This window comes from Venturia canescens, chromosome 5 (assembly GCF_019457755.1).
Source record: "Venturia canescens isolate UGA chromosome 5, ASM1945775v1, whole genome shotgun sequence".
Taxonomy (NCBI): Eukaryota; Metazoa; Arthropoda; class Insecta; order Hymenoptera; family Ichneumonidae; genus Venturia; species Venturia canescens.
Genome location: NC_057425.1, coordinates 380,807 through 401,238, shown reverse-complemented (window position 1 = coordinate 401,238; position 20,432 = coordinate 380,807). Strand labels below are relative to the sequence as shown.

Below are 20,432 nucleotides of genomic sequence, written 5' to 3'. Positions count from 1 at the left end.
CTGTATTACCGAATACTCTCTCTCTCTCTCTCTCTCTCTCTCGCTACTACCTACTACCCTTGCGACTTCAGTTCAAAAATTTGGTGTCACCGTTGAGCAGCAGAATACCCAAATGATAAAGATCCCATTACTACTGCCGTCTTTTTATTTTCACATACATAAATTAACTCATTCGAGTTCATTTTCAAAAAAAAATAAACTGCACAGTTTGATAAAATTAAAATTTTACACGCATAATTATTTATTCTTATTTCAAAATAAATTGCATAGATCGCCGAAAAGGCAGAACTATATAATTTTTCAAGATTCTTTCTCGAGTCTTTCAATTCAACTTGACACCCACTGCATATCGTACGTTTTTTATGAAGCGTCATCGTGACAAGTCAAAAAACATAACTTTTTTCCTATCGTATTTTTTCATGAAAATTCAGGCATGGTTTTTGTAAAAGATCAATACATCGCAAGAACTATTCAATATATGTGTATATTAACACTCCGAAACAGTTTGGGAAGTAGATTCTGTTGCATGATTATTCATCGTAATAAAACTCGGTCAGTTTTACTCTAATTATATTTGCTGAATTTGAATTCGTATAAAGGAAATAACGTGTATTAACCTTATAAATTTCATAAAATGGTTTTCCGCTTCTCAGCCAATAGAGAGGCCGTGTGTAAAGGAAAACCCGGATGCCAATAACAAAGCAAATCTCTCCATCCCGCCAACCACCGCGAATTTCGTAGAACACCGTGACAAAGGATGAATCCTGGAGGAAAGAAAGTGATCACGCAATATCAAACAGTTTTGATGTAATGTAATGGGATCTTTATAAGGTTGAGTATGTTCAGTTACGACGAACAAATCGAATAAGAGGCTGATCATCAATTGGATCAACGCGTGACGCGTGACACAAGATATATATGTGAAACAAGACAGCAAGAAGAGATAGGGGAACCCGTTTTTCAACTTGTTGATGCAAAACATGTGTAAATTTGGTCTTCTAAGAATAAAATAATTTCGTCACGCGTTCATATATTTTTAACGATTTACTCCTAAGAATATTTTCATTTACGAAAAAGTTGTAAAAATCAACGAGACTATGGTACGTTTGCAGATATTTAAAAATTAATTTATAATTGATCGTAAATTCACAAATCAATATCTAGAACCCTAGAACTTACGATTTCTCATTTTTTGTTTTTTCAAGTACATACGAAACGTGTTTTCTAACATGTTTCGAAATAGGGTATCAAATATATTGAAAAATTCCTAATGGGAACAAAAATAATCAGTAAAAATTAGTGAACTAATGGCACAGAGAGCAATATAAAGTCCAAAAATGATCTACATTAATAAAATACGAGGATATGAGAAAATAGTAAATAGAAAAAAATCTGGAATGCAATGAAATATGGGTCAACAAAAGTCGAAATAATAAAATCATTATTGTTTCAATGACTATCACGTGAGATTTACTGCCATGTATCAATTTGTAATTTCCATAAATATTGACAGGCAGGGAATCAAGAGCGCCAAATAGATGAAATAGAGGCAATGTCGAGTATTTGCGAAGAAGGGGAATTCTTCCAAACGAAGGGTGAAAATCATCAGATAAGATTTGAAATTCCAGTACACATAGAGAAAGGGATTTTGAAAGTAAAATATTCCAATGTCATATGGCGGCATAGTCCAAAGCAAATGTATTATCACTTTTTAATAAGAAACCTTCCTCCGATCTGTCTTCATTTGGATTTACCACTGGGGTATCCAGAGACGTTGCCTCCGATATACGAAATTGAAATATGCTGGCTATCACCATGGGAGTGTTCTCTTATTTGTCAGAAGCTCGATGAAATTTGGGCAGATAATCAAGGCTCTGAAATTCTGTTCTTGTGGCGAGACTTCCTGCGAAATGATATATTAAGTTTTTTGCATCACGAAGAATCACTGGATGTTTCATTTTGGTTTACCATTTACGCAGAGCCAGACGATTTCTTGACTTTAGGATTGTTCCAACTTTCTGATGAGAGAGCATCCACCGGAACAATGTTCACTCACCCGATGCACTATATGGAACAATTTGATGAGTGGAGAGAATTATCACTTTTTTGTAAAGGATCCTGGATGTGTGGCATTTGCCTTGAAGAATACTCAGGCCGAAAATCAATCAAGTTTTCCAAATGTGAACACATTTTCTGTAAAAATTGCACAGCACAATACTTTGCCAATAAGATAGAGAGTCAAAGCACAAAAATTCAATGTCCGGCTCTCAATTGTTCCACCATCGCTTCCAATGATCAAATCAAAGAGATTTGTCCTCATCTTTGGATCAAGTATGAAAACTGTGTTCTGAAAACTTCTCTAAATAATATGAAAGACGTAATTACTTGCCCAAGACGCTTTTGCCAAATGCCAGTCATCATCGAAAATGATGAAACTCTTGCAAGATGCAGCACTTGTACTTATAATTTTTGCTTTTTCTGTCGAAAGGTAATTTAAAAAAAATTCTAATTAATAAATTTCAACAATTGTAGAATTCATTTAAACGCTTTACAGGTTTATCATGGAATTGCGCCTTGCCCTATGACCTCCCATGAAACTGCCAATCTTGTAAATTTGTACCTGACAGGAAACAAGGATCAGAAGCAAAATCTGTTGAAGCAGCATGGTCGAAGACAGATTCAGACGGTAGTCGAAGAATATCTTTCTAAAGATTATTTAACGGTGAGGCATAGATTTATAATGTAGCACTCATGTTTTAAGAGAAATACAAGAATTGTATTCTCAATAATTGGATGTTTTTTTGGGCGACATTGTACCACAGAAAAACACGAGATTCTGTCCTCAGTGCGAAACACCAACGGAGAAGATCGAGGGTTGCAACAAAATGATGTGTGGAAATTGTGAAACCAATTTTTGTTGGTTGTGCGGACAACTTATCACAAATAAAAATGCATACGATCATTTTTTGAGCAATAAAAACAATGCGTGTTATGGTCGTTTATTTGAGGGAGTATCAAACGTTAATGACCAAGGACAAGATTAATGAACGAAATTTTCGTTATTTAATCTGACGATTTCGTAGAAACCAATCGTTGCACCATAGTCATCAAACTGATTCAGTTCTTCCGAATCTTCTTACAAAAATAAATATACTGTATTTTCATATTCTTTCATCCAATATTTACACGAACACTTGGGCACGGTGTTGTAAAAAAATTCAATTTGTTCCATTGTAAAAACAATTTGAAAAATGCCCACACGATAATAATGAAAGTCGAGTGCTTTGGTTTCAAAAACACGCGGAACATATTATTCATATAATTAATATTATTGTTAGGTCAGACTTATTGCTTATTTTTCACCATTGATGAAGACACCAATGTTTTTCCTCTTATTTTTGTTCTCTCTTAATTAACTTGAACTCGCCGAGTGTATTTCCGCGTTCACCTCAGTCACCATATGCTCTACAGCATTCAATGTCGTTGAACCTCGTCGTTCTCCGATCCCAATTACATCTGTGAAAATTGTTATATCTCTTTAATTTACTGTACAAAAATAATCAAAATCAAATGAGTATAATCAATATGTACGATTGAAATGAGCATAAATTACATGGATCAGTTACAAACAACGGACACAAACACACACCATTGAATCACAGGTCTTTGTTTATCAATAAAATCTCATAAATTTATTCACTAGTTTTTTCTTCAAGTATACCTAACGTTCTAATTCACTATCCGTTGTATACGAATTTTACATTAATTCGAAAACTGCGAAAGTATATTTCTCTCGAAAGCATGAAAATTTGGCTACTTTACCTGCACATTCGGGATCACATTTGTCGATTTTATTCCGTGCCTTACGAAATTGCTCCATGTTCATTTCTATAAGGGTCATTCCAAACAACCAATAACCGAAGCTTGCTCCAATAACCAATGCTATGCCGATGTAAGCATTGTAAGTCATTACAGCTAGCATGAGGATGTAACCAAGAGTCGTGTGTACACTCCAGTGCAAAACTTCTATAATCCATCTCGTCCATTTAATACTATACAAACAGAAAAATCGAATTTATTATCATTCAAAGAACAAAATCTCAAACTGGAGTTTTCCAAGAGGAAAAACCAGAACATTGAAATAGAATGTAAAACACAGGATCAGAAAACTTAAAAAATCAGGCAATTAGAATGAATAAGAAATGATATAATATTTCATAAAAATGGAGCGACTAAAAGTAATTTTTGATTAATAAGTAAGGTATAAGAAAATAGTTTACAAATACCAATTTGTATGAGTATCTGTGTCAACTTCTGACGTCATTTGCGTCAGAAGAGAAGAATTCTCTGAATTACCAGAACTACCATGACCAAGCGCAGATACAGTTTTCTGGTGCAATTTCATCTGGAATACTTTCATGACTTCGTAAATAATGGCTAGAGAAAGTAAGCCGAGGCAAGTTGCCAAAAAACCCCACAGAGTAGAAACATCATAGCCGGAAAATAGGAAAGAACCAAGGTCCGTGTCAAACGAAAACCACATATGCATCTGAATAGCAAACATTTGAAATAATATATATAGAGGGAGATAAAGTACTTCGTTGTTATATGCATCTTGCTTAATTTTTCAGAGATTTTTGTCCATATTTCCTTTTTATATATATGCAGTATTTATTGTGTATAGAAACAGGTTTCATTTTTTTTCTGTTTATAATGTATTTTCACTCTTCAATTTCTGTTATTTCAAGATTCTCATTTGTATATTTTCAATAGACATTATTGCTTGCTTCAATTTTTTTCCTTATAATATTTTTGGGGTTAAATTATTTACCATTGTATGAAAGCTGGGTAAAGTCTCTCAATGACAGTGATATCTCTCATTGATAAGACCATATGGGCTGACCAACCCAGGTATGCATTCTCATACAATGACTATTGCAGTGTAGACGATCACCTAGCCTTACCCAACACTCATATTGGACATACTCCTGCAAGTATATAAATTCATTAATCCAGAGCTAATAAAACCTACTGGATAGTTAAAAATTCGATAGAGTGACAGATTTTGGTATTTTGACACTAGCCATTATGCTTAAAATAAAAAATCTTTCATCTCTCAGAATTATGCGAGTGTACGCATCTTATTCTTGTTCTCGGATTTTACTAAGGCTGCTTAATTATATATGGACATTTTAATATCGCATTTCATCTATTGTGAATTGATCGAGTTGTTTCATAAAATCAAAAAAAAAATTTGTAACATTTTTTTGTCAGTATAATTAGGCGTACTTTTCCTAATTGAATTTAAATAATTAAACAATTGGCAAAATAATTAGACTCTTAGATGACTAACGACATTCTAACCTTATTTTCGGATGTATTGATGAAATTTTTAAAGGGATACATTTGTTGGATTTAGATCTCACGCATGTTTTTTTTTTTGTTTTTTTGGCACTCGATTGATTGATTATATCATCGTTCAAAACATTCAAGTAGTTGATCTCATTCATTTTGTTAATAAGGATAAATAGTATAAATATGGTGATGAATTAGAAATGACAATCGGACACGCGGGACGCCATCATTGCTGTATTACACACAAGGCTTGTACAAAAACTTGTTGCTAAGCAACCAGAAGAAAATTGAGATTTCTACGAGTATATAGAACCGAAAATATGAAAAGATCGATAAGAATCTTCATTTTAGGTATTGCAGCGCTTTGGGAAAAGTGCAATTCATCAGAAACTATTAAACTCATAACTCCATGAATCCTAAAATTTATGATTTGGAATAAAGTAAGTGACTTGAAGTTTGGTCACTTTACTGTTCGGTTTAGCTCGGAACTTGGCGCTCCGCACCTCTCGACTGTGTGTACCAAAATGTAGGTTGGTAGTCGGTCGGTTGTAATTATTATCGTGCGCAATCAAACAAACCCCTTTACGCGCGGAAACCGCTTAAAATTTGGATAGTTTAATAAAAAAAAACATTGTTTCTTCGCATAAGCAAAAAAACTAGGTAGGGTATTCACAAAAACAACATTGTTTTTTGTAATGCAACGTAATGTATGTGTTTGGAAGATATGCGCACAAAGTTGTAGGTGCCCGAAAATTTTTACAAACATAAAAATGGGTGTTGTTGGAACACCGGACAACGCCATATAGTGTTCTTGTCTGACATTTCAGTCGAAGAACAGCGCACAGGAGCACAGCAGCTCGGTCTCCCCCTTCCGACGGACTCATATCAACGATTGGCGGATAATGAAGCAGGGGAATAAAATCAATTGAAAAATGAGAACAGAAATACGGAACTAATGCGATAAAAAAAGTGTAGTGATCCGCGATAAAAATAATATTAGTTCAATGGTGGTGGTTATATCCGTTTGATAAACAATTGAAAAACGGTGATAGTAAATAAAATAGAGTAGAGCGGAGCAATTGCGACGATTCGAGGGGCGTAGAAGGGTGCAGAGGAGAAAAGAAAAGCTGCACGGGTAGTCCGTCAGGTGGCAACCGAGTGGTGATCGCTGGTCGCGATTCGAGCGGCACCTACGTCGTGGGAGCGAGCAAGCGTGGCTAATCAAGGCACCGAAGGTAAGCCGTGCGGGCTGTTTATTTTTGGGTTTTCGCTTAGGCAGCGCGCTCCCACACCGGTTTTCGCTCGAGTAATGCGTTTCCCGGTTGCTTACCGTACCGAGCCGTGCCCGAGGCGGGTCTGACGAAGGCAGCGATGACCACGGAAACGTAGGTGAAGCTCGGTTAGGGGCGGCGCGCGGGCCGATCCCCGCGCGGCCGTCGGGCATCTTGCCCGTTTCTTCCAAAAAACAGAACGTACCGCAAACCACGTTCAACATCCATTCTCCCATTATTAACGACGTTGACGAAAGCGCCGCTTCTTTCTATTACTCAACACGTATCGACAAGTTTTTCCTCTCACGTTCTCGCACGTCTCTAACTCCCCTGTTCGTATTAATTGTAACCTGGTTTTCTCCCGTGTTAACGTTTTCTTCCATCGAGACGGAATTGGGATAATCGCGCGTCAATCCGCGCGCGCGACCACGTGGACGCGCCCTGAAGACACGAAGCGTCCGTCCTTGAAGAATCCCGCCGCGTCCTCGCAGCCAACGGTTCTAACAAGAGTTTGTCATTATCATAACGAAACGTATTTTTGTGACTGCGTTCAGGTTGACTCGACACCCACGCTCAACCGTTTCTGCCCCACCAACGAAATCGTCCCTTGCCACACGACTTTCCTACATTATCTCTTTTCCTTTCAAGCCCTTTCCATCCTTGTAACTCTATAAACAATTAATATTTTATGATCAACGATATTTTTAACTCTATCAAATTCTCTTGGTTTCTTCCGCAACACATCTGCCGTGTCTTTCGCAGTCACTTAATACTCATTAATCGGTCTTCTCTGCTCTCACCAGGTTATTCCAAGTTAACCATTTTTTTTGCTTCTTTTTCAATGCACACCAGAAAGATGAGCAGCTCGGAGGAGGTATCCTGGATTTCCTGGTTCTGCGGCCTGCGAGGAAATGAATTCTTCTGCGAGGTAAAATTGTTATAATCCTCGTGTTTCTATTTAACCGAAAAGTGTTTCTAAATGCGATCCGCCGTGTCTACTACTCGATACTCAAAATTGTCCATGAAGGAACAAAAAACATTGATTTTGTTGTTGAATTTAATTTTCATTCTGTACCATGTTGTTTATTTTAACATTGTTTTTTCAATTTCACAATTGTCCAGGTCGACGAAGACTATATTCAGGATAAGTTCAACCTCACTGGCCTGAATGAACAAGTACCGCACTACCGTCAGGCGCTAGACATGATCCTGGATTTGGAACCTGGTAAATTATTTTTATGGTACATTCGTCATAGTCATTTAATTCCATAATGAATTTGGAAATAATTCTCTCTCAAGATTTACTTTTCAAAAATTTTTGCACATATGTTTATTAATTATGCTATTTCCAGTGAAGTATACTTAGCATAAAGTGTAAACGAAGACCGTATATATGTCATTACTGAACACAACAAATATTTTTGAACGTTCAATGAATTTTGATTGAACCAGAAAAACTAATAGATAAGAAGCGTTATCTCATGAAATTGCTATGGAATTACAAAGATAAGAAGATTGGAACGGCGTGAATCATATAGCGCAGTATAGTTGATGCATAATATGTATTCAATTACAAGAATAAGGAATTTTTACAGATGATGATTTGGATGACAATCCAAACCAATCGGACCTGATAGAACAGGCAGCTGAGATGCTCTATGGGCTGATCCATGCACGCTACATTCTGACGAATCGTGGTATCGCTCAAATGATAGAGAAATATCAAGCGGGTGATTTCGGCCATTGTCCCCGTGTTTATTGCGAGTCACAGCCGATGCTGCCGCTTGGTCTCAGTGATGTACCAGGCGAGGCGATGGTCAAGAGCTACTGTCCTAAATGCATGGACGTTTATACGCCCAAAAGCTCGAGACACCATCACAACGATGGAGCTTATTTTGGCACCGGATTTCCACACATGCTCTTCATGGTTCATCCGGAGTATCGACCGAAGCGTGCCGCTAATCAATTTGTACCTAGGTCAGTCATTTATGTTAAATAGTACTCTAATTTTTTTCAGTTTCAATTCAATCTACGGTTCTCTATGGGATTGTAATTCATTAAAAATATCACAATTTTCCATTTAATTCAACTAAAATATTATATTTTTTTATTCATCATAAATGAGTTGATTTTTTTTTTATTTTAATTTTTTTTTATATCACTATATTATTTTTATTAATTCGGAATCGAGACTGTGTTGAAGTGGAAGTTATCTAATTGAGATTTTCATACATACGAGGAGACATTAAAAAAAATAAATGTTTACGTTGTTGAGTTTCGTAACTTTCTAACAAAATAAATCAGAACACTGGTTATATAATTGAGAATCCTTGGAGATGTGGATGTTCTTGTGATTTCTTAGATGAATTGAGATCCTAAAATAGCCAAATATACGTTTTCAGATTATACGGGTTCAAGATTCACCCGTTAGCTTACCAGATTCAACAGCAATCGGCTTCGACATTCAAAGCGCCCCTACGATCTTCACTGTACAACAATGGAAAACGCTAAAAAATATCGTTGCAAATCGAGTGGATTCAACGAAATGGAAAAAGATGAAAAAAAAATCACACGTACACATACACACATGGAAGAAAGCCAACGATAAAAAGTTGAAGAAAATCAGACGGTGAATGAGGCAAAAAGAAGCAGAGGCAAAGAGAGAGAAAGAGAAAGGAACAAAAATTCGAACGAGCCTGAGAAAAGATTAGACTTAAACAATTTTCCCTCTCGTTCCCCGATGGCTAGATTTGGAGTTAAATATTATTTTTTTACATCTGATATCGTGATGAATTAGGACGTAATTTAAAAAAAGTTGAATTCGCGAAAAACGAACTTTCTCAATCGACCACGATTATAAATATATTTTTTTTTAATTGTTGATATCCGGTCGGGATCTGTGTTTTTATTTCAGTTTTTCTTTTTTTCGTTGATACTTTTTTCCTTTGGGTCTCATTGCAATTATATCTGCCGAAGGGGGGGGGGGAGGTGAGATTGTCGAGAAATATACATTTTAGTATCTTCTTACAACACACGCGAATAAACGACAAAAAATACAGAACGCCCTGTTCGCCTTAATTTTTTGCGCTGAAGACAAGTTATTTTAAACTAGGAAAAGATTGAAATAATAGAAGTATCATAGCCATGGTAATAATTAAATAGGAAAAAAACGGAGCCACGTCGAGCCATGGCGACTCTTCTTTTCTCCCCCCCCCCCCCTCCCCGCCCCTGCCCCCTCAGTCTCACGTTTATGTAATATGGACGAAGAGCTAACGAAAATGAAACGGAAGAACATAGAATAATTCATCGTAGTGTTTAAGAATTGGGAAGATTGATGGAGAAGCGATTGAAAAATAAACAAAACGACGAAGAAACAAAGGAGCAATTTTAACTCCGATATAAATGAACAATTGAAGTGGATCGTTGAATTCCGATCGCCATCAAGGTAGTTCCTAACTTTTTTAGGCGAGTCCTTAAAAATGCGATTTTGTGAACAACTAGAACGAACTCCACATGGAATTGTTTCTTTTGCTTGTGCGAGTTGGTGAAAGGTGTATAAAAAAAAAGAGGGAAGAAAAATCAGTTAAGAAAACGTTGAAATAACCGTGTTTGATAAGCATAATTTATAAATTAACTTGATAATAGATTTTAAAAAACACAAAAAATGATGAAAAAAGAAAATATCTTGCGTGATGGTATCATTGACTTTATTGAACGTGATCGTTCCGTGAGAGCAGCTTTGTGTAGTTTTTATTAAATGAGAAAAACTGAACGAACGAGAGAGAGAGAGAGAGAGAGAGAGAGAGAGCAAGAGAACGAGAGAGTGAGATACAGACACACAATACACAAACTTATAAGTACGAATTTGAGAAATAATTATAGGAATGTGCCTGTTCAACGGTCAGATATACGATTTTTATTATCTTCCCTCGTGAGAAAATCGCGAATGGTGAATAATTCCTTCCCCTTTCCTCATAGTCATTATGCCATTTTGAGATCGATTATATATCATACACCATATTACTTTCCCTTCCTTCTCTAACGACTTATTCCTCATATATAAATATGTAATTTTTCCACCGAGAATACGTGCATACAAGGAACACCATTATTTTGACTACACGTTTCCTTGATTACAGGTTATACTCAATGTGAAAAATGAAGAGGAGGTGCAAAAACGAAAAGAAAGCTGTTTTTCCGTATAACGTTTCCTTTTTGTCCCTATTGCAATTTCCCATAAAAAAAAACTTGTTTAAGTAAATATTGTCAAATCGATATGATCTTTAATTAAAATGAAAAAACTGACTACTATATATTGCAGAATCATGGTGGTAAAATTTAATTTCATTGTCTGAAGAGTGAAAGTGGTCATGTATCACTATCAGGAAAAAAAATTATAATTTCCCGGATAATAATAAAGCGCCCTAACGAATAAATTTCGAAACTCCGTGAATTGCCATAACGAGGAGATCTGTGACAACGTCTCCTTTTCTATATCTGATTTGTGCATATGTGCACATTTTTTGTACAGTCTCAACAGAAAATCGTTTTCTGGCGTGCAACACTTCCATATTCGGGGTTAAGCCCGCTACACAGGGTCAATAATACTGCGCAATATAGGGGATTGCACAATATTATTGAACGTGTAGTGTAGATGCAGTATTGAAACGATTGAAACATTGCGCAATCAATGACTACCTTTACACGGCCCTCTTATTCCGGTTTTGTATATACAAACGGGTATATTTATATATATAAAGACAGATATGCATTTTGTATATTTATATTGATATTACGAAAAAGGAATAAGAGCGCTGTGTAAACGTAGTCATTGAACAGAAGTTTAAGCTGTGCAATATTATTGACCGTGTGTAGCGGGCCTTATATCGTTGTCCCTGCCAATGATTTTTTTTGGTGGACTGTACCGTCAAAGACAATTACTCAATTACACATAGACAACCGACTTCTCTCTCGGATCGCCGGATCAGCGTTCCGTTCTAGTATAACTAGAGTTTGATGATAAGCTTTAACAGGCCTGAGCATTTCGATCATATTTTTGATAGTTTTGTATAGAGATAAAGAGAATAGTAGTAAGGCCCGCTACACACGGTCAATAATATTGCACAATAAGTTTGTATGGTGTGTAGTGCGCCATAAATTTAAGATAGTTCAAACTTCTGGTCAATGATTGCACAATATTTCAATACTACATCTACACGTTCAATAATATTGTGCAATCAATCATCTATATTGCGCAATATTATTGACCGTGTGTAGCAGGCCTTATGCCTATTTTCTCCAACGTTAACGGACCAATAGTATCCCTATAGTTCTCAAACTGTCAAGTGAGGTTAGTAACAAAACAAACAATGTATCACCACTGGTTTTTCCCTCCAATAGAAGCGTACCGTTGAAGTTTGAATTTCGCTCCGACGGACAGCAAACGACCGGTAAAACCTTGAGAAGGCTCATTCCAGATTTCAGTCGAGAAAAACAATTATACAAATACGCCGATATAAAGGAAGACAAGTACGTTTGATTTGATTTTCAATCGTGCTTGCGTTTTCCAGTAAGTGGTGTTATCAATAGTGTGTAAATTCATCTCACAAGTTTGTTTACATGTTGTTTTTATGCTTCGGTTACAGTACTTAAATGTCAGAGGTTCAACTCTGAAAAAAATCGCGACACAATTGCTCGTTTTCGCTGAAATAAAAAATTGAAATGAAATCGTGGAGGACGCAAAGTCAAAATACAACGTAGATAATTGATAATAAAATCACAGCTGATTTTCAATTAAGACACAATTTTTAAAAACAGATAAAAAAGTGTAATAAAATTTTTTAAAAATACCAAAATAGAGAGTAAAAGAAAAAATAAAGAAAAATGAGCAAAGAGATGGGTAATAAATCGTTCGATGAGAAGCACAATTCGACCGGACCTTCAGGCATGCTGGGTTTGTCAAATCTTGGGCCAAAACTGCAGCCGATAAGAATAAAAGCATTTTTAGAAATGTATACAAGTGACGAAGAAGACAGTGAGGATAGAGGCAAAGAATCAATAGAATCGGAAGATGAAGACATACAACCATTGCCTGACGATGATAAGGATAAACTTAAAGAACACTTAACTAGTGTAATGGAAGAAACTGAACCGACGCTATCAACATTGAGTTGTCAATCACGGTCTTTGAACCATAACGCATCTTCAATAAATAATCAAACTTCTGCAATAACTGCTGCTGTGATAAACGAAGAGCTTGATGGAACCTCTCTTAGGAATTCTGAAGAGAATTTTTCTCAAAGCAAACATCCCCAAGAGAGAAGAGATTCAGTTAAAATTCATTTGGAATCTATGTCAAAGATTCCTTACCTCGAACGTGATTCATCTAAAAGTCTGTATAACCAAAATCGCCGTTCCAATGTACAATTTGAGGTTCCCCTATCAACAGAAAACATTCCTGTGCATGTCAAAATTGAATCTGGAATTTTTCTTGATAACAAGGATTCGTCCACAGCCGTGAAAACAGAGACTCTCCAAACTATGACAGAAAACTCTTCTGCGATACACAAAGAAAAGTTAAACTGTCCCATTTCTAGGAATTTTCGAGATGATTTTTCTCTCAATGAACATGACCATGGGAGAAATGGAGCAGTCGCGAATTATTCAGATTCAGGATCACAGCAAGATCCCGGACTAGAGCGGGTCAAGATAGAAATGGTTATTTCAGAAAGTCAGTGCTCCGACACAAACTCGGAAGGGAGCCAAACGTCAGTCGCAAGTTGTTCATTTTCATCTAAAGGTGAAACAATACTTCAAAACCAGGAGAGTGTACCAGCAGAAAAGAAATGTGATTCCATGTATTATGGAATAGAAAAACACTATTCAACATCAGAGACATGTTTGAACTCTTCTGGAACTCATTCCATTGGACATAAAAATAATTTGCATCTGGTGAACGATACGCCAATGAAAAATAATCCACCGGCTGGGTCAATGCGACCGACGCCTTCGATTTCACACAGAAGTATGTTTCAAACTCCAATAAATGCAAAACTAAAGCAGGATTATATGAAAAATCATGTTCAAACTCCAGCAACTATTTTTGGCAACTGGTCGCGAAATCACATGGTTCAAACACCTTTACCGAATTATGAGGGCCGCGGCGATACGGTCCCAAGGTCTCACGCACTTTCAACAGTATCACAAGAATTGACTCATGATTCTCCATTCGTGAGGAAAGTACAGGAAAAAAAAGCACGACGACCCCTAGCAGAGACCATGCTATCTTCCGGAGCAAATCCACGTTTCCAGAATTATAAATCGTCCATTCAGCATACCCGGGAGATTTTGCAATCTTCAAAGAGTCTCGAACATCAAAATCATCCAGTTTCGGAGCATGGCAGAGAGACTTGTTCCAACGAATCAGCAACTGTTGAAACTAAAGAGAACAAATTTTCAAAAAGAATTGAAAAATCTTCACACGTCGAAGAGTCCTCCTCTCGAGCCCCTGAATCGATGAACGAAGTAATCGTCACAAACACGAACAGTAGTCGCAATAATGAAAACCTTGTTAATTCGAAGATAAGCAAAGTTCCAACTTATGAACAACATCCTTCGAGTTTTCGCGTTGTAAGCTCTATCCCTCCAGTTTCAACGGGTTATGATGAGAAAAATATTCCCGAGAGACTAAACAATGTACAAGTCTCCGTACCTTCGCGAATACGACGACCGAATCAACGCCAAATCATCACTGTCAAAGACAAAGATTATTTGATCCTCGGTAGCCTCGGAGAAGGTATGAGCGGCCAGGTTCTTCGAGTCCAGGAACTTGAGAATCGTAGTTTACGCGCAATCAAAATCGTCGATCTCAGTCGTTTGGACAAAGATTGTGCTCAAGGTTGCTTACAAGAAATCTCGATGCTTAAAAAACTCCAAGCACCCTCTGTCGTCAAGATGTTCGATCAGTTAGTACTTTATTTATCGAATTAATTATTCCATCGTCTTTGATAATCATTGACTCTTCCTTCAACGTAAAAAACTGGAAATTCGTTGCTCGAAAAACTTGCACGTTAGTCAGAATAAATATGTGATAACGAGGGTTCTTACGAAAGCTTATTTTTTCAGCGAAATCAAATATCCTATGGTACATGTAGTAATGGAAATGGGTGACACAGATTTGAAGAGTTTTTTAAACGAAATATCGGCTCAGAAACGACCTCCGCTTACGATGGTTCTTTATTACTGGACCGAAATGTTAACAGCGGTCAAACACATTCATGATAACGGTAAGTCAAGAAAATTTTCATTTTCCTTCACGTTTTTTCAACGGATTGTTACTCTCCGAAGGTGTCATTCACTCGGACTTGAAACCAGCTAACTTCCTTTTGGTCCGTGGAAGGTTGAAACTCATAGATTTTGGAATTGCTTCAAGTATGAACGCGGAAATGACATCTGTTGTTAAGAACAATCCTATTGGTACTCTCAATTACATAAGTCCGGAGGCATTGATGGATATCGGTGGAAACAACGAAGATTCACCGACTCGAAACGTTAAATATAAAGTGAGCGTTTTTTTTCCTTACTATTCTTACTACAGTTGACCAATTGATAATTATTCAATATTTTTCACACAAGTCTCATTTAAATCATTATTACATTATCCGAATAGAAAATTCTTCAATAAAGATGCAATATCATCTGCTTATCCACAGATAAGTTTCAAATCGGACGTGTGGTCGCTCGGTTGTATTCTCTACAGTTTAGTTTACGGCTATACCCCTTTTCACAACATTCGAGCACAGTGGGCAAAAATCAGCGCGATAACAAATCCGAATCCAAAAATATCGTTTGCACCTCCGTCGGGACAGGATATTGAACCGATACCACCGATTTTGATCGAGGTGATGCGAAAATGTCTTCGGCACGATCCCAAAGCAAGACCAACTGTGGCCGAATTGTTGCAGATCCCTTATATCCCAATAAAACCAATTGCGCCCAAACCGGCACGTGCAATTCCGCCCAACATAATTACGAAGATGAAACATTCGTTGACCGACTCCGAATGGCGACAATTCACGGAGGTAAAAAATTTCACTAGCAATTCAATGTCCGTCGCTCGAAACCACGAAGATTCATTATTTTTCTTTGCCTATTTCTCAATTTTTTTTGCCACAAATAACGGGAATGAAATTTCATTCTCAAAAAAAGTGCACTTTAGAAATATCTTCGATGTATTTCAACGACGCTAATTAATGGGATGACTTTCAGATTCTCGAGGACCGAGGCAACCAGTGATAAAGTTTCACCATTCCAAATGTACATAATCTAATCAATCGAATGAAATAAGAAGTAAATTAAAAATTTTGAAAATATGAGATGAAATATACAATGCTTCGTGAGGCGAATGGTATTAATATATAGATATATATATATATGTGTGTATATATGTATGCGTGCGTGTGCGTGCGTGTGTGTGTGTGTGTACACAAAGAGCGTGCATTTCTGGCGATCAATCTAATCTAACCACCATGAACATAGGTAATAAATTCAAAAAGTTTTTCAATTTATTGCTCTGTGTAATCGTTTTCTCTTTAAAATCAATTTTCTTATTATATCACTTTCGTGCGTATAAACGATTCAGTCCGACAAAGTTAACTCACATGAAATTGGCCGCGGTTCAACGTGACCGATGTTGTTGAGGATATTGTACACATCAATTTTTCAAATAGAAAAAATTATTCACAGAATTTCGATACCGTACAATGTATTTCAAATATTCATCTTTCAATTGATTTAATAATGTGGAAAAAAATATCAATAATAGTAATAGATATAAAAAGTAATAAACCATTCTCCAACATTTTTTTTGAATCAAGAAATGAATTTCTTAGATGTACCTGAAGCGTTAATTTTTTATTCCAATATTCGAGATCGCAAAGATCACTGAACTTTTTCATTTCTTATTCTTGAATTGTTGATGGAACATGGAAATTCTGACTGAATACAAATTTTGGCTGCAAAGATATGTCGTACGTAATACAATGTATCGAAATTCGCGATTCACTCAGCTGAAAAAAAACTAACGCGATGCGCCCGCGTTCGAAAATGGTAGTAAACTTATTCACACAAATTCGTTTCAGATGAAGTTGAGGTTAAAAAAGGAAAAACACTGGTACTTTTCCATAATAAAAATCGTACGGTCGAACGATAGAGAAGAACAAAATTTCGTCGATTCGACTTAAGAGCATAGATCAGTCACGTAACCTCACTTGGAATTTTCGAAATTGAAATTCTTTGCTATCTCTCTCGCACTCACGGTTGCGATAAACCGACTGATCCATGCTCTTAAATTAATTAAAAAAAAAAAAATATATATATATATATAAAATAAAAGAAAAAAATAAAAATAAACGTCATCCGCTTTGATCGAAAATGACTGGAAAATAGCGTAATTCACACACGTGAGTTCGTCACAATGTGTACATTGACGGGCCTTGGCAAATAACACAATTGCACAGTCGATGGACTTGTTTTAACTCGGATTTCCCACGTCGTACACGTTTACATATATATTTATGAATAAATAAATAAATATGTATAGATGCGTAATGTCGTGGAGCCGTCACAAAACTGATGGCAGATTCCGCATCGCCCTTACCATTGATCTTACATATTCTTGATATTTCGAATTGTTTTTTTGTCGTTTTCCTCTCCTTATTATTTCATTTGTTCTCTTTGCGTCTTGATTTCTGTTGTGTCCATAGTATTTCCATGATTTTTTCTCTAGCCATCGCTCGCTGTGAAGAGGCGATTGATCGACGTCGAATCAACGAATCGTCGTCAATTGCCAATACTGGAGTAATCTTTCACCCTTGGGTAATGCCATCGAGCTTGGTCGCTCGAAAGTCAACATTATGTCCTTCACTTTGTTTTTGATTTCACGATCGAATACGTGACCCCCGGTTTTTTCAAGAGCTGTGGCCATATCGTACTCGACAGAGGGCAAAGGATCTCTTATGAATCTCGCCGCGGTCGCTACACTAGGCAACACGTGGTGCTGCAAAGCTTTTATTTCCCATAAGCTGCTCAAGAGAGCATTGCTCTGCAGAGGATCCCGTTCTTCCATTAAAAATGGATCGGCCATTCCCGAGCCTTCGGAAGAAACGGCCCCCCCACCATGGGGATGATCTATCAAACGTTTTAAGCCCGGATGCCTTAATAATAAATTTCCCACAAACAAGAGAATTATTAAGATGTCCTCCGGTGGTGCCACCATAGTTAAGCGCGCCAATCGCTTTGCAAAGGCTGCTACAAGAGCTTCGGGCAAGTGCCTGCAAAATGAACATCATCCTTAAATTTTTTTTCTTCACAAACAAAAAATTTTTTCTTATGTTTACCATTAATGATTTGGGTGAATAAATGATGGTTGAACTTACGTGGAACTTAGAAATAAATCGGAGAGATAGAAAAGACGAGCCTTGTACTTGGTGTGGAAAATTTCAGGCTCGAACATCGAATAAAGTTTGGTAAATATATTTGGATATTCGAGATTATGCTTAGTGACGAGAACGAAAACACCTTGAAGAGCAAGAAGTCCGATAGGACCATTCGCGTCCAACGAATCCATGAGAAAGTCCGTGAGTAAGACGGGCTTCTCCAAGTGAGGCATAACCCGCTCGAGAAGTACAATCAACAATTGCTTATGCAATTGAGGCGTCAGTTCCCAATGCATTACACAAGCCCATACTTTATTTAGTGATCTTTTTGCTGATGAATGATCCCATGTAAAACCACCAGCTGCTGTTGATCAATGTTAAAAGCTTCTTGTATTATTGCCATTAACTCTTCAGTCTACTTCAATGATTTTATCACTCAATTAAAAATGATAACTTATTTTATCAACGGAAATTTAGTTTTACAAAATCAAGTTGAAATTTATCCCAAGCTCTAACAGCTCATGAGTATGTTAATGAAGATTGGAAAAAAAATATAAGGTCATGAATATTGTCTTACAGTGTTGAGGACCGCACAGCAAATCTTGACATTCTTGAGCTGAAAAATTTTGCATTGTTAGCAATAAGAAAAATTGCAAGAAACACGAGATGGATTAGGAAATATTCATATAAATGAGAAAAATTTTTAAATTACCTTCGCTATCTTTTGGCAGTGGCAATTTGTGTATCAGTTCTAACAAATTTTTTATGAAAATTTCTTGGGGTTGACGCTTTGGTGTCAACGATGGAAGACTCTTCCATGTGTAATATAAAGCATCTGTATAATTGGTGATCTCTTGGAGCCTTGCGATCAAATTGATGTTGTCTTGATTAGGAGATAACAAACTCATGAGAATCGGCTTGAGTCTGTATAGAGGAAAATAATAGCCCAATTCGCCGACAGGCTCGAAGGGAAATTTCCCTTCCTCAGCCATGATCTTCATTGCGGTAGTCAAAGCTTGTAATTGCGTAGCTGGACGACCTCGCTCTATTGACGCCAATATTTTTTCCCATACCTCCTCGTAACAATTGCGTAACCAATTTACATAACGAATCTCCGGTTCAGGTTCTATTGCAATGAAATCAAATATTTTGAATTTTTTAGATTTTCAACATCTTGATATTTTATAAAATTGGATAACATTAACACAATTATGAAACTGAAACTCGAGTCAAATAATATTAGGGTTTTAGGGTAAATTTTATAAATCATATATGATATAATGACTGAGTAACTACTCCATTTATAGAAAATGAATACAAATACATTGTGTCTTTTGTTTTTCATTAGAAACTTTATCTTGTAAATTTGAAATTTTACTGACCATCATGAAATTTGATTAGTATTCATATAATTAGTCTTTGAGAGATGAAAAATTTATAGTGAAGACAAATTCTATATTTTTCTCTATCCATAATCTTTTCAATATTTTCTGCAGTAGTTTTTCGACAAGAGTTTTTTACATTCATGACTTCCTTAATTTGAATTATGTTTGTACAAATTTTTTGTTTTAACAGTTGTTAGCTTGATTATTCTAAGCCCACAACTTTATTGTAATTATTGATGTAACATTTTTTGTACATACGAAAGGTAGAGGAAAGGAAACTAATTTAGAATACAAAATAACATACATAAAATCCTATCCCAAATTAGCTGTGCTTACTCTAATGATGGATTAGGAAATTTGGTGAAGTATAATAACAAAATATTATTGAATCTCAGGTTCAGTGACTAAAAAATTAATATCACGCGAACCGAGATCCAAATAGCAGGGGAAGAAAAGAACTTACCTGAAATGGTGAGTGAAATGGTTCTCTCAAGATACATGTCATTGCGTCTGAGTAACTCAACGAATATTGTCTCGAGAGTGAGAATACAGGCAGTGCTAGAATCCTAATTGAATGACAAAGAAAATTGCAAAATATTCAATGAAAACTGTAATTGAAAAAAAAAAGATAGTCTAACCTCCAAATTGGAAGTTCTTGGGAAAAGCAGAAAAAGAAAAATTTAGATATTAATTGGCGAAAAGATCAAAGTATTTTAAACTCACATCCCACTGGGCGATAATATCAACGAGATTATTGGCATGTTTTCGCGAAGCGAGAAACTCTTGTGCCTTGTGTCGCAGGAGCTTGGCTGACATTTTTAGGCTCGGTGATGAGCCGGGAGCTCCTTCGACCGCCGCCATGATACCCGTTCGCGAGACGGGAATGAAAGACTTATTGCGAATGTGTGTGCGTGCGTGTCAGTGGTGCAGTCAGTAGTCTCCTTCCAAAATTCTATATATATATGTATAATATATTCATACATATG

At 36.4% G+C, this 20,432-nt stretch overlaps 5 protein-coding genes across 16 annotated transcripts; 3 read left to right on the top strand and 2 right to left on the bottom strand.

Moving 5' to 3' along the window:
- The first annotated feature begins 137 nt into the window (after positions 1-137).
- On the top strand, positions 138-3,695 carry LOC122411479 (E3 ubiquitin-protein ligase RNF14-like). The gene is made up of 5 exons (XM_043420295.1): positions 138-552; positions 654-1,100; positions 1,514-2,488; positions 2,555-2,722; positions 2,823-3,695. Exons 2-5 carry the CDS (start codon positions 1,098-1,100, stop codon positions 3,042-3,044), a joined length of 1,368 nt encoding a protein of 455 aa, XP_043276230.1. The 5' UTR covers positions 138-552; positions 654-1,097; the 3' UTR covers positions 3,045-3,695.
- LOC122411490 (probable low affinity copper uptake protein 2) lies at positions 3,134-5,783 on the bottom strand. Of its 3 annotated transcripts, none has more exons than XM_043420316.1 (4): positions 5,365-5,783; positions 4,832-4,988; positions 3,823-4,052; positions 3,134-3,516 (listed from the first exon to the last, which is right to left on the bottom strand). In XM_043420316.1, exons 2-4 carry the CDS (start codon positions 4,891-4,893, stop codon positions 3,413-3,415), a joined length of 396 nt encoding a protein of 131 aa, XP_043276251.1. In that variant the 5' UTR covers positions 4,894-4,988; positions 5,365-5,783; the 3' UTR covers positions 3,134-3,412. The 3 variants fall into 3 exon arrangements, with proteins under 3 accessions (XP_043276251.1, XP_043276252.1, XP_043276250.1); XM_043420317.1 differs by lacking the exon at positions 5,365-5,783 and adding an exon at positions 5,085-5,340; XM_043420315.1 differs by lacking the exon at positions 5,365-5,783 and adding an exon at positions 4,287-4,549 and having other exon boundaries at positions 4,832-5,336.
- Positions 4,968-10,949, top strand: CkIIbeta (casein kinase II subunit beta). 6 transcript variants are annotated; one of them, XM_043420314.1, is made up of 5 exons: positions 4,968-4,990; positions 7,479-7,554; positions 7,749-7,851; positions 8,222-8,603; positions 9,029-10,949. In XM_043420314.1, exons 2-5 carry the CDS (start codon positions 7,483-7,485, stop codon positions 9,135-9,137), a joined length of 666 nt encoding a protein of 221 aa, XP_043276249.1. In that variant the 5' UTR covers positions 4,968-4,990; positions 7,479-7,482; the 3' UTR covers positions 9,138-10,949. The 6 variants fall into 6 exon arrangements, with proteins under 6 accessions (XP_043276249.1, XP_043276245.1, XP_043276244.1 ...); XM_043420310.1 differs by lacking the exon at positions 4,968-4,990 and adding an exon at positions 6,183-6,590; XM_043420309.1 differs by lacking the exon at positions 4,968-4,990 and adding an exon at positions 6,597-6,740.
- An 894-nt stretch (positions 10,950-11,843) lies between these two features.
- On the top strand, positions 11,844-15,995 carry Mps1 (Monopolar spindle 1). 4 transcript variants are annotated; one of them, XM_043420267.1, is made up of 5 exons: positions 11,844-12,155; positions 12,272-14,590; positions 14,751-14,911; positions 14,973-15,187; positions 15,338-15,995. In XM_043420267.1, the coding sequence occupies exons 2-5, from the start codon at positions 12,510-12,512 to the stop codon at positions 15,872-15,874; spliced, it is 2,994 nt and encodes a 997-aa protein (XP_043276202.1). In that variant the 5' UTR covers positions 11,844-12,155; positions 12,272-12,509; the 3' UTR covers positions 15,875-15,995. The 4 variants fall into 4 exon arrangements, with proteins under 4 accessions (XP_043276202.1, XP_043276201.1, XP_043276200.1 ...); XM_043420266.1 differs by having other exon boundaries at positions 11,844-12,195; XM_043420268.1 differs by having other exon boundaries at positions 11,845-14,590; positions 15,338-15,706; positions 15,894-15,995.
- Positions 15,996-16,167: 172 nt separating this feature from the next.
- On the bottom strand, positions 16,168-20,431 carry LOC122411478 (nucleolar complex protein 4 homolog B). 2 transcript variants are annotated; one of them, XM_043420292.1, is made up of 6 exons: positions 20,170-20,431; positions 19,910-20,012; positions 18,774-19,187; positions 18,639-18,677; positions 18,062-18,425; positions 16,168-17,956 (listed from the first exon to the last, which is right to left on the bottom strand). In XM_043420292.1, exons 1-6 carry the CDS (start codon positions 20,305-20,307, stop codon positions 17,452-17,454), a joined length of 1,563 nt encoding a protein of 520 aa, XP_043276227.1. In that variant the 5' UTR covers positions 20,308-20,431; the 3' UTR covers positions 16,168-17,451. The 2 variants fall into 2 exon arrangements, with proteins under 2 accessions (XP_043276227.1, XP_043276228.1); XM_043420293.1 differs by having other exon boundaries at positions 18,062-18,422.
- Between the last annotated feature and the right edge of the window lies 1 nt (position 20,432).